General features: G+C 38.8%; 1 protein-coding gene across 3 annotated transcripts in view; it reads left to right on the forward strand.

Annotated features, from left to right (window-relative positions):
* The first annotated feature begins 1290 nt into the window (after positions 1-1290).
* Positions 1291-14128, forward strand: part of LOC105927383 (myosin-16) — a 55613-nt gene continuing 42775 nt past the window's right edge. For 2 of the 3 annotated variants that reach the window (XM_012864112.3, XM_036142317.1), the window contains exon 1: positions 8946-9498. In XM_012864112.3, the coding sequence (XP_012719566.2) occupies positions 9346-9498 (153 nt within the window). In that variant the 5' untranslated portion in view covers positions 8946-9345. Of the gene's footprint in view, positions 1484-8945; positions 9499-14128 lie in introns of those variants that run through there. The other variant, XM_036142316.1, reaches the window with a different exon arrangement.

A 14128-nucleotide genomic window follows, 5' to 3' on the forward strand; every position in this document is an offset into this window, starting at 1 on the left:
AGTATAACAGAGATTTCTGGGTCTCCTTCCACCACATATCAGTCTCCTTCCTCCACATGAGGTGGAAGGAGACTGGACTCGGAGCTGGGCTTTTGGGTCACCGCACTGGCTCAGCTGGACATTTTTCTAACACCTCTGTACAAAACACCTGTTGGTATACTGCCTATCTAATGGCAAACCTCGAGGGACATTTAACCATCATGTTAAGTATAGGAAAACTTATTTCAATACAGCTGTGATCAAACATATATCGTTCACAACATATTTAAAAGGGAACAAAACAAACTAATTCTTTATGCCTGAAGGCCTGTGACACCGATTGAGTGACAGCCGGTGGTGAGTGGCTAGCGTTAGGTTCCTCAAATTTTCTTATTTATCATTGGTTTAACAGTACAGAAGATAATATTTTTGTCTGCTAAATATGAGTTTGTGAAGCTTTTTGGTTAGCTGCGCCCACCACTTAAAATAGAGCAACTTTCAACCTGTTTTATCAGCTGAAAGTCTTGCTCTCGCTCTCTCTTTCGCAGCCAGAACAAGCTAAGGACATGTCTTGACATGTTGTTTAAAAACAGTTTCCTTTTCAGTAGGCTTTCTTAATTCTTCAGAATTAATTTTTATTTTCTCAATGGTTGTGAAAATAGCTAATTTGGAACCTCTACCACAAATAATATTGTTGTGAGTGTGACAGAGAGTGGCATAATCACTGATTGGAAAAGGATCAGATTCCAACTAATTGGTTACAGGCCAGGGCTAAGTGTTTAAACTTAACAGTGTCTATCATGACCTTCATTTTCTCAGTGGTTAGAAAGGTGTGCGCTGACAGGTTTAAAATTGTATTTGAAAGTTGTTCAAAAATGTGACTATACCAGGGACTCCACCATTAGAACCTGATGCCCCTGGTAATCTCATGTTACGCCGATATTAGAAGGTTCACATCTGTCTGTTTATTTGTCAGTTTATTGTTTGTGTTTGTAGAACAATGGCAGAGCAAAGCAGCATTGGATAGAATATTTTTGACTATATTTTTGAACAGAAAGCCAGTAGGAGGCCAGTCAATTAACAAGTAACAATAAATGGCCACACATCTATCTATGTGTGTTTGTGTCCATACATACATGTGGATTTATTTTGGAGGGCAACATGAGCATAAGTGAATGTGAGAGAGACGGTGGTGGGGGGTGGACCGTCTAACTCCAGACAGATGTAAACCAAAGTGAGGGAGTTTCAGTCAAAGAGCCAGTCGGCTGAGCTGGAATATTGAGCTTTGTGCAAAGTGTGTGTGAATTCTCTGGGTGCTGTAGCAGGTCAGGGTTTTTTATCTCTTCTGCACGCGCACACAGACGAGGAAGGGATGAGGGAGAGAGAAGAGCTAAAACAAGCCAAGGAGCAGAGCGAGCTGCTCGTGTCCAGGGTTCATGAGCTCGAGGAGCAGAACAATCAGCTTACCAAGGAAAAGAATGAGGTGGTCATCAAATGCCAAGCTGTAAGTCTCTGCTGCATAATTTTTTCTATTATCTTAAAATTAGTTTTCAAAGAGGTTCGACTTACTTGATACTTTAGCACTGATTATTGGTGATTATGTCTAAGTTTCTGCTTGCTAAGGAATTTGTGGCATGGTCATATTACCTACTATTACTGCACTTACATTAAGAAGGTAATGATACCCTTAGAGAAGTCAGAGAAATGCTACTGCCACTACCGTGGCAGCGGTTAAGAATGTTTTAATGCTGTGGTTTTTACTGCTGCCTTCACCATTTTCCATAATTTTATTGTGAGTGCAGGCAAAGAAAGTATTTGTCGAATAGGCGTGCGTTAAGGCATCATGCTATTTCCTGGCCTTAAGCTATTTTGTAAATGCTGTATCTACTCTGTAACAGAATCTTCACCACAATTTCTATAAAAAAAAATCAGTAACTGTGTTCTTGTCTCGCCATAAATATGGTAAATGTAACTTAATCACCCTAAAATACTAGAATCAGTTGCGAGCTATCTCTACTTATATTTCCAGGCCTTAAAAGCCATTTGTATTTCAGTGTGGTAACCATGTAGATTCTGGAAGTCTTTGCAGCCTCTGTGGGTACGTAACAATAATAATAATAATAATAATAATAATAATAATAATAATAATACATTTTGTTTATAGGCGCCTTTCTGGACATTTTTGGTCAACATACATTGGTTAAAAACCAACACAAACAATAATAACAAAAGTTATCATAAAGCAAAAAATTATCTCTGACAATTCTTTTACAAAAGGAGATTGGAAATGGTCAGTAAGTAGCAGCAGAATGTAGGGCAGAATCCAGAGCAGATACACCCTGCAGGACACCCTGCAAGGGAACGGAAAATAAAATAATCTGTAGAAATAATTGCAGAATTGGAACTTTGATTAAATCACATCTGATTCAAGGTCAGTGATTTAAAATCACTGAATTCAGGTGTTCCAAACACTCCATGGTCACTGTTGGACAAAATCAGGAGGTGGCTCCCCTTGAGGATTACAATGTGATAGAGGAACAGGATGCCACATGTGACACAGGTTCAGTGGTGGGATTTCCTCACTTCTTACTATTCTGTATCAACTGTTAGTGGTATTATAACAAAGTGTAAGCTATTGGGAATGAGTGTAGCCTTCAGACCAGCTAAGGAACAGTGTTTAGAAAGCTTCTTAGAATGGGTTTCCACAAGCGAACAGCTGTATTGAAGACTGGCATCAAAAGGTGCAATGCAATCTACTGGAGTCTAAAGCACACCGCCACCGGACCCTGGAGCAGGATGGAAGTGTTCTGTGGAGAGGTGAATCATGCCTCCAATAGATCAGTCTGAGTATGGGATTTACCAGGAGAGTGGCACTTACCAAACTGCACTATTGTTTGATGTGGGGCAATTTTTCAGTAGTTGGACCCGCCCCTTTACTTCTGTTGAGATGTACGCCAAAGTTAGCCCATGGAAGCTCATGGTGCCCTGACCCAAATGCAATCTTTGAAGAGTCAGTACTCTACAAATTTAATTTTCCAAAGTTAGTACAATAGACTCAATCACTGAAGCAGAAAAGTTTTTCTGTTTTCTACAGCACCGAGATTACTTTTTCACAGCTATGACAACTTGTTTTATAGTTAACTAGAGAGCCAATAATGAATCAAATTGACTGTACAACAGAATGTGTTTTGCTTGACTATCGCAGCTGTCCCTATTGCAAAACTAGCATGACTAATGGATGTAAAACAGGCATGGAAAAGCAATCACATTGGCTTTTCATTAATGATGCCCTTTTAAAATTAAAATGTAAATTTACTTCATTAAGTAAACTTTTTGCCCTTTCAAAAGCCCAAACATAATTTCTCAAAGTGTAGCTTACTGAAAATGTAGGTTCTGTAATTAAATAAGCAAGTGACTGAAAAGGTTGTTGCCAATCCTTGAAAAAAGACCTCATATATTTTCTTCAAAATAAATGTTTCAACAGTTCATAGCATTGATTGCTGCAAATTGAGGATCCACTCACTAACTGACCTAAATTAAGAAGAAGAAAAAAGTGATGCTGTTGCCTTCTCTAAGTGAAGCTAAAAGGTCCCTTTGAATTAAAATATGTGGCCTTCGATGGTTCAATACACAGCATTACAAACCTATGTTTAATATTTCTAATAAAGCTTACACATTAAAATGTATATATGTATGCCTAACATAAGACAGACAATCCCACCCAGAATTATTATTATTATTATTATTATTATTATTATTATTATTATTATTATTATTATTATTATTATCATATTGGGTACCAATGTGATGTAATTTCATTCAGAAGTGCATCAAGATATACTTCAGATAACTCTGAATAAAAATTTGAGCTGATTTGTCAATTGTATTTTAAAGTTTGTGCCTGTAATTTAACAAAAGATAAAAGTCACATAAACTGTTATTATTATTATTTATTTATTTTTAAAATTTAGACTTAATTCTACACTTTTACTATTTGAAGAGAAAAGTATCCAGACAAATATTTTGATTTTTTTTTTATTCCAATTCTCATGTTTGAGGTACAATTTGTTGAAGAAAGAGTTCAAAAACTGAAAAACTGTAATTTATCGGGTATATGTGCGCCTCAAGGTAAAGTCTGCTGTCACAGCAGTGTTCCATTTGAGTGTGAAAGATTTTGTTGAAATGCAGAAGATTTAGTTTGGAAGTATGGATCAGCAGTCCTGTTGCCAGTGTTTATGGAAAAGGCTCCTGGCCTGTGGGATTTGATCCACAGGCCAGGATTACTGGAGCTGAACTGCTTAGCAGACTCCTCATACGACTTCGATTTAACACACCATAAACTCTATCAAGAAACTGGGCTATGATTTGGGATTTAACTGCCATCTGGGTATGACAATTGGGTCGTTGTTCTTCTTTGTCTGTGCAAAAAATTGAGATTTTTCCTAGACCGTGTCTGTTATGTCACTTTGTTCATTATGTCAGTTAATTAATCTCAATTAATAGAAATGTTTAAAAAAAACATTACATTTTGTTTTGCAACTAACCAGGTGTGCACTGGCTCCCTGCATGTTTTTCCTCTCTGCTTAGATTAGCCAGCCGTAAATAATGACATTAATCTGCGGAGGAGACAGATCAGCCGGCATAATTCATATCATGGAGCCCTCAGATCTGACTGCAGTGAGAAATGTGACCCTGCGTCAGAGCTATTTAGTGCTGCTATGGTGTGTAAGGATGCTTTCCAGTTTTCCAGTGGAAATTTATCCTGTTCTTCATTAGCCTTCACCCGCTGAGGCTGGGGGGGGGACACCTCAGACATTTTTCATCTGGGACAGGAGAAATTCCTGCTTGTTAATCAACCTTGATGTACTTGTGCCCCGTTAGGTCAACACCACCCTGACAGACTGACATTCCTTTGGTTCGCTCTTTGCACATATGCGAAATGTACGGCTAACTCCCGGTTGTTTAAACTACAGATGTCGCCGTTCAAACACCTGCGTGTCTGGAGCGCTCCGGCTCACCAGAATGCTCTGGTGATTTTCTGCTTCTTCAGGAACAGTCTCACAGCTGGCCCAACTTCAAAAATTGATTTAATCCAAAGGCAGCCAACTTGAAATGTTGTCCTTTACGCCAAATGCTAACTCTACCCGTTCTCTTTAAACAACATGTGCTGCAAATCAGATAAACTTACAATGACTCCAGAGTTACATTTCAGCTGGTGTGACCAGACAATCAATGTAGTTTATGTCACTTGTCTGCAACTCAAACTTGGTGAAGCTAATGCTGCAGGCTTATTGGAAATTGTGGCATACAAGAAAAAGTGTCAGTAATATAATGCATTGCCAAGGTAGCATTATGGTTTCCAATTACTTTGGAAAGATGGGCAGTCCATTCTTAGAGGTAAACTATTATGAAAAATTTACTTTTTGCAACTTTTTTTGTACTTGCATTTGGGTCTCTACTGCTTCTAGAAACAGTCCATGTGCTAAACAGAAACACCCAACTGTTTTTGGCAATAGGAAAATGTTTAGTTGGTGTCTGGAAAACAAGCTGTTTCAAAAACGTCCCTATTATTATGTCACACTCGGCAGGCACTGCCCCTCACCTAGCACCCCCCGCTGAGCCCAGCCCAGCCCCTCACTTGACAACCCAAGAGATGTAAAACTATAGCACACAAAATTTAACACCTTACTTTTTACTTTTATAAAACACCATACTTTAAAGTTATTATCGTTATTGTAATAAATCACATACACAACTTAACCATTAATACATGCCAAAAAAGTGATAATAATTCCTTTACTCCACGTGTCAAACTCAAGGCCCGAAGACGGGATCCGGCTCATCAAGGTAATTCATATGGCCCTCAAGAGCCAAAAAAGGCACACCATGTCATAAAGTAGAGGCAAATATTATTTTAAAGTGTGACTCCTGTAGCGAATGTTTTATTTTAAACTGTGTAGACTGACTAGATGTAAGCTTTTCCACAACACATCAAAACAATCCAGAAATGTCCAAAAAGAGACAAAGTGATGCAGAATGTTGGATTTAAAGTTTAACTCACGCCAATATTACCTTTTTTGCAGATAAACTGTTCAAATGGGCCTATGGATGCTAATTTTATGTTACTGTGAATTCTTTTACATTTTTATGTGAACTGGAATGAAATTATGAAATCAAAAGGGTTATCTATACACATACAACTGACCCTTTTAATGACTTCATGATGCCAAAGATGCCCAACATAGAAATGAGCCTAACCTTTACACTAACTACAGCTGAACAGACACAGACAGCTAATAGTTAGCATGATGCTAGCTTGCATTAGAAATCCCACAGGGATGCTAACGCTAGTGTCAGTCTTTTTTTTTCCCTGATATTCTTCCAACCTAAGCAAGAAATGTTATGACCATGTATTGTATAACCCATAAACCTATCCTAAATGTATGAAAGGAAACATAATAGGTCACCTTTAAGTGTGAGTGACAATGCAAAGGCAGTAAATCACATTAAAACTTGTTTCGTCTTCTATTCACTTTACAACTTTAAACTCAATATTTCCTCTACAGGATAAGGAAAAGTAATGCAAAAGATGAACTGTAAACAGTTTGCAAAATGTTTGTGGCAATTGATCAGTGTCTTTTTGTTTGATTTGTTAACTTGAGTTGTAGAAAACCGCTAAACCTTAAGCCTGGAACGATAATAGCATTTTGGCAAAATGAAAGGAAAACCCAACTATTTTTGGATGTCCACAGCCCGGCCATACTTTACAGTAAATACTGCACTTATAGATTAAGTAGAGCAGTGGAAATTCAATTTCACCTGACTAAATTGTCTGTTTGAGATTGCGAGTTCTCCCACAAGGGACCATAACACTCCCAGTCATAGGGTGGGGCCAAGCACACAACAGTTAAAGAAAACATTAGGTGAGACAATGAGTGAGGGAATAAAATAGTGAGAGGTAATCTATCTCTCTCAAACAACAAACAAATAAATGACATTGAGAAGTCATATTTGTTTCGTTTCTGTTATTTTCTTCGTCTTATCTGTGTGGACAGTGCATAAAATAATGGATTACTGCCCCTTAGAGGCTGTAGGGAAAATTATATATCTGAGTGGACCACATTCAACTGAGCTAAAAATAGAGGGTGTACTTGTGTTCAAGGTGCAGGTGGCTTGCTTTCATGGAGCTGAAAGGTTATGTCAAGATCTTAACTGTGACAGTCCAGCTTTGGCATTTTCTTATGTAATGTGAGAAAGCTGTAGAAAGTCTGTGAAAGGTCAAATACTAGGTGTTCGTATGTGCTTTGATGTTGACAAGCTTACTGTTCCATCCTAGGATAAGAGTATGACTGGTTATGTGATTCAAGCAGCAGCTGGTCTAACTAAACTCCCATATCTCCATTGTTGATAGCAACTACATGGTAGTTGCTGACACTGAACAGATTGTTATATATTTAGCTTCAAATGAAGCCAACCATAATTGTTGATTATATTTGCTTATTTTTACAAAACTCAGACATATCTTCGGATGAAAGCAAATGACGGCTAAACCCACAACCCCCTCTTTCATCCAGGTTCATCACTCATCTGCTAGGAGGAAGCTGAAAGGCTACAAGCAGTTAAATTCCAGGGTTTCTGGTTTATGGAGACCATATTTCAAAATCTTGACACATGACAAGAATATGGGTTGGATGAGGGCGCCGTCCGAGCCACACACAGTAATTAACTGCATAACTGTGGCTGCTTTCCTGGGATGTTGTTACTAACATATGTAATGAACAGGTAGTTTGAACTTCTGATTATTGAATGACTATGGCATAAAGACAGCCATGGATGTTACAAGGGAAACTGATTTATCGTCTCTTGCTTTTTAGGCTTACAGATTTGAATTGGAAGCTTTCTTTTACAGACGTTGGCAGACCGTTTGTCAAATATGTTGGTGTTGGACATAAAGGCTTTTCTTGGTCCACAGACTGAGCAAGACCAAGAAAGTCCCTTTCGCCCACTTTATCTAAAGTGGGCGTAAGGGACAAGAGCCTAGGCCACATAATTCTGGAAAACAACATTCATTCTGTGAAAAGCAGCTATTTCTTCCTTTTGTTTGATACTGTTGAGTTACATAAGGTTTCTCTAGCATTAGCAGCATCTATGGATTCGTTAATTTGAGCAAAAACATGTTTTTCTGCATTTGGTCACTGTTGGTTGTATTTTTTTAAACTCATTTTTATGTATTTTGCATATAATTTTCCAAACTATTATTAAGTACTACATATTGTACTTAATATCTGTTGTTACTCAACCAAATTGTAGTTAATAAGAAGTTGCTTGTAACTTTTTAAGGACATTCGTGCTTCATGAAGTCAAGTCTACCCAATACACCCCTGTGAATGTTGAACTTACAAGTAATTGCAGAATAAAAGCCCTGCAAAGTGATAAAAAGAGGAACCTAAATACAGGTCCCTGTTTTGTCACTCAGATCCAGCCAGAGCGATCCTCTCATGTTTGCTAGAAAATGTTGGCGCTATCATTTAGTTCAGAGACAGCTGAGATTTCTCAGATTGTTCATATTCATGTCGTGACCCCGACTGATGTTGACGTAGACAGAGAAATGCTTGGTCTAGTTTATGAGAGTCTGTGTGACTTCATTTAAAAAGAAAAAAAAAAGAGCCATGCTTTGGTTGTGTCACAATACGTCTTGTTGTTCTTTCTAAGATGAAGGCCATGGCATTGTGGACGACCATGTGGGCGTGTGCCCAGAAGACATTTATGTCAATTATAACTGAGGGAAGAAAGATGCATTCTTACTCGGGCATTCTGCTCTTGTATTCCTGCCTTTTATATGTCATGGCTTTTCTCTGACCAGCCACTCCCATTAGGAGGGAATACCTGTGGACCCCCTCCATTTTCCAGCAAGCCGGAGAAAGCCACCTGTTTCTGGAGGAGGAGACTATAGAAGAAGAGAGAGAACAGAACGATGTGGTGAAACATTGTAAGGGTGGACGGCACAAAGGCTACTTTCAGTGGATAACCAAGAACGGAACTACGACATAGAGGAAAGTTAGGATTTAAGCGGTGCAGCAGCACACTCTGAAACAAAACATTTTGAGTTAAATCTAGCTTTATAGAAGAAAGACTGATTAAAGCAAAGACGGGGAGCAGTGAGAGAGAGGATATGCCGGGAGAGTTTAGACTGGAGCACCACTAGGGACTGAAACTGATCCAGCTCAAACCCACCTGGAAGATTCGGAGGAAGAAGGGGGAAAAAAACAACTGATTACGGTTCTTTTGTGAGGAAACGCTGTCAGACAAGTTCCAGCACTGTAAAACAAGTAGAGTCTGCAAAGCAAGACAGTGTGTGTTGCTAAGATGACGACTACAGGGAAAAGACAGAAATGCCACTCCCTCCACAATGACTTTGAGGAAGCCAATGGGACCAAAGTGGATCCTGGACCAGAACCAGAATCTGAGGACCTGGACTGGGACGGCTACAGCACCACACTGGAGCACAGAGTGGCAGCTGTAGGTATCACACACAATATGGGTAGCGTATTACTGAGAAGAACCCTAGCAATGTGTATTCTTCGGATGGTAAAACTCAGTTCCTTGTTTTTCTGACAGACAAAAAAAGATTTAGGATGTTTAAAGGTGGTAAAAAGTGATTTTTCCATTTACCAAATACTTTAAAACTTGTTTTTTTGCTTCAATTATATTTAGATGTTCCAGTGAGGACTCATGGTTTTATCCAAATACAGAATCCATCCAAAATGGCAGGAGAAAATACTGTGTTACTGATGTCAACACAAAGTCGGAATGAACTGGAGATATCTGTTTTAAAATCTATTGTACACACGAACATGACTGCATGTTTTTCTATTGTGAAGAACATTAATATGAGTAATTGGAGCTTTACAAACTAGAAAATAATTAAAATTTATTATAAATAAATCAAATCTGAAATTAGGTACATAATTACATGAAACAAGTTTCCCAACAGCTGCTAAGTTTGATTGTGTTCCAAGTTAAAACTATCTGTGCCAAAAGAATCAGTTAGCTGGATCAAAGATCAAACATTTATTAACAGAGGTATTTCATGATTTTTGAAGTTTGTTAAAAGCTGATAAACTCTTAAAAATCGTACCTGCAGAGGATAACTCTGTGTCTTGTAGTTAGCCCTGGAGGCTAAAGTTAATGGCTAATCTTACAGGGGCCAAGAACAAAGTGGTTTTCTATTCACTTAAAACCTCTTATGTATTGAATGAAAACTTCACTGTGGTTTATGAATACTCTGTTTTCCTTAAACTGTTGTTGTGTTCAGCTGTTTATTTTTTAAGAATGCAATGATTATTTGCACAGTAAATGGAGGCAGGACGTGGGGTCGCATTAGATTATCTTCCTGTCAGCAAAAACCAAGAGCAGAACATGTAAAGTATTTACAGCATTTACTTACAGAAATACAAGGCAGTGTAAAAAAAAAACGTTTTTAACGTGAACTTACACTTTGCCTTACACTGCTTTTACAACACTTTACTTCTGGTCAGACAGTTGATACCAGACCTGTGTTGCTAGTTGTTGTCCATTTAAAAGTCACTTTCTTGACTTTTTTGCTTTTAAGAAAAAGATGTCAGATCATAGTTCACAAATTTAAGGGAGGGGAGGGGTTGGCAGTCAACAATAAACCCTCCTTGAACATAAATCCGGCCATGGTCATTTGCTTGCTATTGGATTTTTAAGTCTGGTCGGTCCAGTCAAAGTTAAATAATGTCTACTGCTGCAGTGAAAATATTATTTGGTACATAAGTGACTGATGCTGTGCCATTCTCTCCTGTCTTATCGTTGTTGTGGTCTCATTCTTCTGTTTACATTCAGATGCTTGAGTGACATTTGCACCTGTGCATCTGAACTGCCAGGGGTGTGACTTTGATTTAGAGGTATGATGCATTAATCGAATTGGACAAAAAAAATGAAACAAAAAGCGAGCCACACCTTTCTCTACCTCTGTTCTAGATGCAATCTGGCACCCCTTTACCCTGGCCCGTCTCACTCATCACCTCGTATGCGCATATGTACAAAAGATAAAAACACAGCAAAACGGTATCCCATTTGTAGCAACATGTCTATTAAAGAAGAAAGTAACTCATAACTTTACAATCCTGCTAACAAGAAAACGTTTTGATCAACTGGGCGTACTCTCTGCAGCTGTTCACATGCACGTACATCAGAGTGCGAAATACAGGGGGGTCCGGGGGGGCTCGACCCGCCCGATTAACCCATGAGACCCACTGAAAGCCTCAAAAGCAAAATTTAAAGGGGGTCTTAAATTGTGTCAAAAAAAATAAAAAATGAAATATTTTTTGTCACTAATGGTCACTAAAATGTTTTTAAGCTCAACATGTCCAATATTTAAAATTCAAATTTTTTTTCACAAATATGTTCTGTTTTTTGCCAAGTGGAACCAGCCAATCCTGTTTGCATATGCAAATTAGCCATGTGCGCGCAAAACAGAAGAAAGACGTAACGTTGACAACAATACAAAAAAATTTTAATTTTAGTATGCACTTTATCTGTTTCACTGTTGGTGAATGAGAAACATCCTCTCGAGTCCTTGTATGTCTGGTGAATGTGAAGAATTGACATTAAAGCTGACTTTGGTTTTGACATTATAATGTTATAGGCCTACTGCATATTGAGAAAATTTAGATCGGTATTGCGCAACAATCGGGAGATGAGGACCCCCCCAAACATTGACAGGTATTTCGCACACTGACGTACATGCATGCACCCATAGCTGGCCAGGCTATGTAAACAAGACACTGGAGAACGACACAGAGAGATGGTGTGTGATGTCATACCATAGTCCATCTATAGAGATACCTAGGTGTTCACAAACTATTTTTTTGTTGTATCTAAAATGATGAAATTTGACTTATTGTTCCTTTAAGTAACCAATTAGAGACCTACATGAAGTCACGTGAAAGGTTACCAGTGTGCATACTCACTCATTTGTACGCGGGGTCTCAGCATTGAAACATTAAAATTAGGAGGCCTACACATAAAAAACAAACCCAAAATGCAATAGGAATGGTAAAAAATGTAAAGTCAGACACATTTTTGGAGAGAATGGTTATAATAATTACTTTGTTTAGAAAAAAAATAATTCTGCAATTTTGATGGAGGCGGCATCCAAGCTTTTGTGAAATCTCTGATGCGTGTTGTTCCGTAACAAACTTAAAGAACTAATGTTTCTCGTTTCTTATATTTTCATGGCAAAAGGATATTGCCTATTAACATCCAACAGAAAAGATCTTTAAACAATGAGCCAAATTAAAGAACCATGGACATTTGCAAGAGCCAGCATGTATACATGTTGGCATTTGCGTGTGCATGACGTGACAAAGGATTACATGAGTTTGTCCTCAGCTGGAATAGTTGCATTGCCTTTGAGAGTACTGAATACATGTAGAAATCTGTGAAACTCAGAAACGTTCAGATATAGAATGCAGGGTGCTGGACTTAATCAGAGAGGCTTTTCTGATTTTACCGAGTCAATCCTAGAATCAAAGAGTACACCAAATGAATTTGAGTTCATGAGTATGTGGTGAGTTGCAAAACTTATTCCTACCCCTTAAACCTCAAACTAGTTCTACATTGTGAAGTGCAAGAAAAAATGACAAAGGGTTGAATGGGTTGAAGGTTCATGTGAACAACCCTAAACGCCCAGCCAGAGCTACAATGAAATGGTTTTGATCAAAGCAATGTGTTGGAAGGGCCCAAAGTCCAGACCTAAATCCAACTGAGAAACGTTTGCAATATTTGAAAATGTTTGTTCACAGATGGTGCTTCATCCAACCTGGCTGAGTCTGAGCCATTTTGCAAAGATCAAAAAAATGTTAAGTCTCTAGCAGTACAAATCTGATGGAGACAATCACTAAAAACTTGCAGGCTTAAATAGCAGGAGGTGGTTTAACAACGCATTTACTCAGTGAGGCTAAATAAACGCATCACACACTTCACATTTTCTTTCTAAAACAAAAAAACAATTGTCTTTCTCTTTCACAATTAAATATTTATTTGAAGTACAAGGGCTGTTATGTTGTATTCCATGTAAGGCGTGCTGCAAACAGGGCGTTGCATCCATTCCAGCCACTCTTTAACAAAGACTAGATTTGGATTTAGATTTGCACAACTAATAGTTTTGCCATCAACAGCTGTGACTTAATTTCTTAATTAGTGTCATGATCTGGAGTGTCTAATGACTCCATCCTGCACTCCTTCCATGCAGTTCACTAAGCTTCATGCACCTGTGAGCCTGCTTTTCTGCTGTTCTGCAGTCAAGTTCATTCCACACACCTGTTTCTTGGTCTTCATAAGCTTGCAACAGACATGGTCCTCATGCCCTGTTCTGAACACATTCACAGTTCTCAGATTACCCTGCCTTGCCTGAGACAGCAATCTTCTTTGAGCTTGTTCGAGCAGCAACTGCAGCTTTATGTTTACTTATGAGGGCTCATACCTACTGCTCAGCTTGTTTATGCTGGTGGAATTTGCGGTACATACACTACCAGTCAAAAGTTGGACTCACCTTTGTCATTCAATGACTTTTGTGATATAACTCAAAAAATGTTGTATATTTTAGCTTTTTCTAAATCAATTCATTAATAACCCTTTAAAAATAAGCGAGACACCATGTCTGGCTAGAATTTTGGGTTCCCTGCCTGCCCAGTCTTCCTAATGTCATGATTTGAAGATTGAACCCGAACACAACCACAACAGAGAGTTAGTTTAGTGAGTTTTATTGAATGATGATGAGTTGTGGAAGAAGGAGACCAGAGAGGCTGAACTGGACTGGAGCCAGAGGATGTAGATGGCAGGACCTGGAGGACTGGAGAGGGAGCTGGAGAGCTGCGGGTGCTGCGCCGCGAACCAGCAGCTCAGCAGAGAGAATGCTTGCAGGGCTGGGGTAGCAGGAGAACCAACAGCATGGCAGAGAGCTTACTTGGAGCACTGGGGTAGCAGGAGGTCCAGTAGCAAGCAGAGAGCTTACTTGGAGCACTGGGCAGGCAGGAAATCCAGCAGCAAAGCAGAGAGCTTACTTGGAGCACTGGGCAGGCAGGAAATCCAGCAGCAAAGCAGAGAGCTTACTTGGAGCACT

This window comes from Fundulus heteroclitus, chromosome 10 (assembly GCF_011125445.2).
Source record: "Fundulus heteroclitus isolate FHET01 chromosome 10, MU-UCD_Fhet_4.1, whole genome shotgun sequence".
Lineage (NCBI taxonomy): Eukaryota > Metazoa > Chordata > Actinopteri > Cyprinodontiformes > Fundulidae > Fundulus > Fundulus heteroclitus.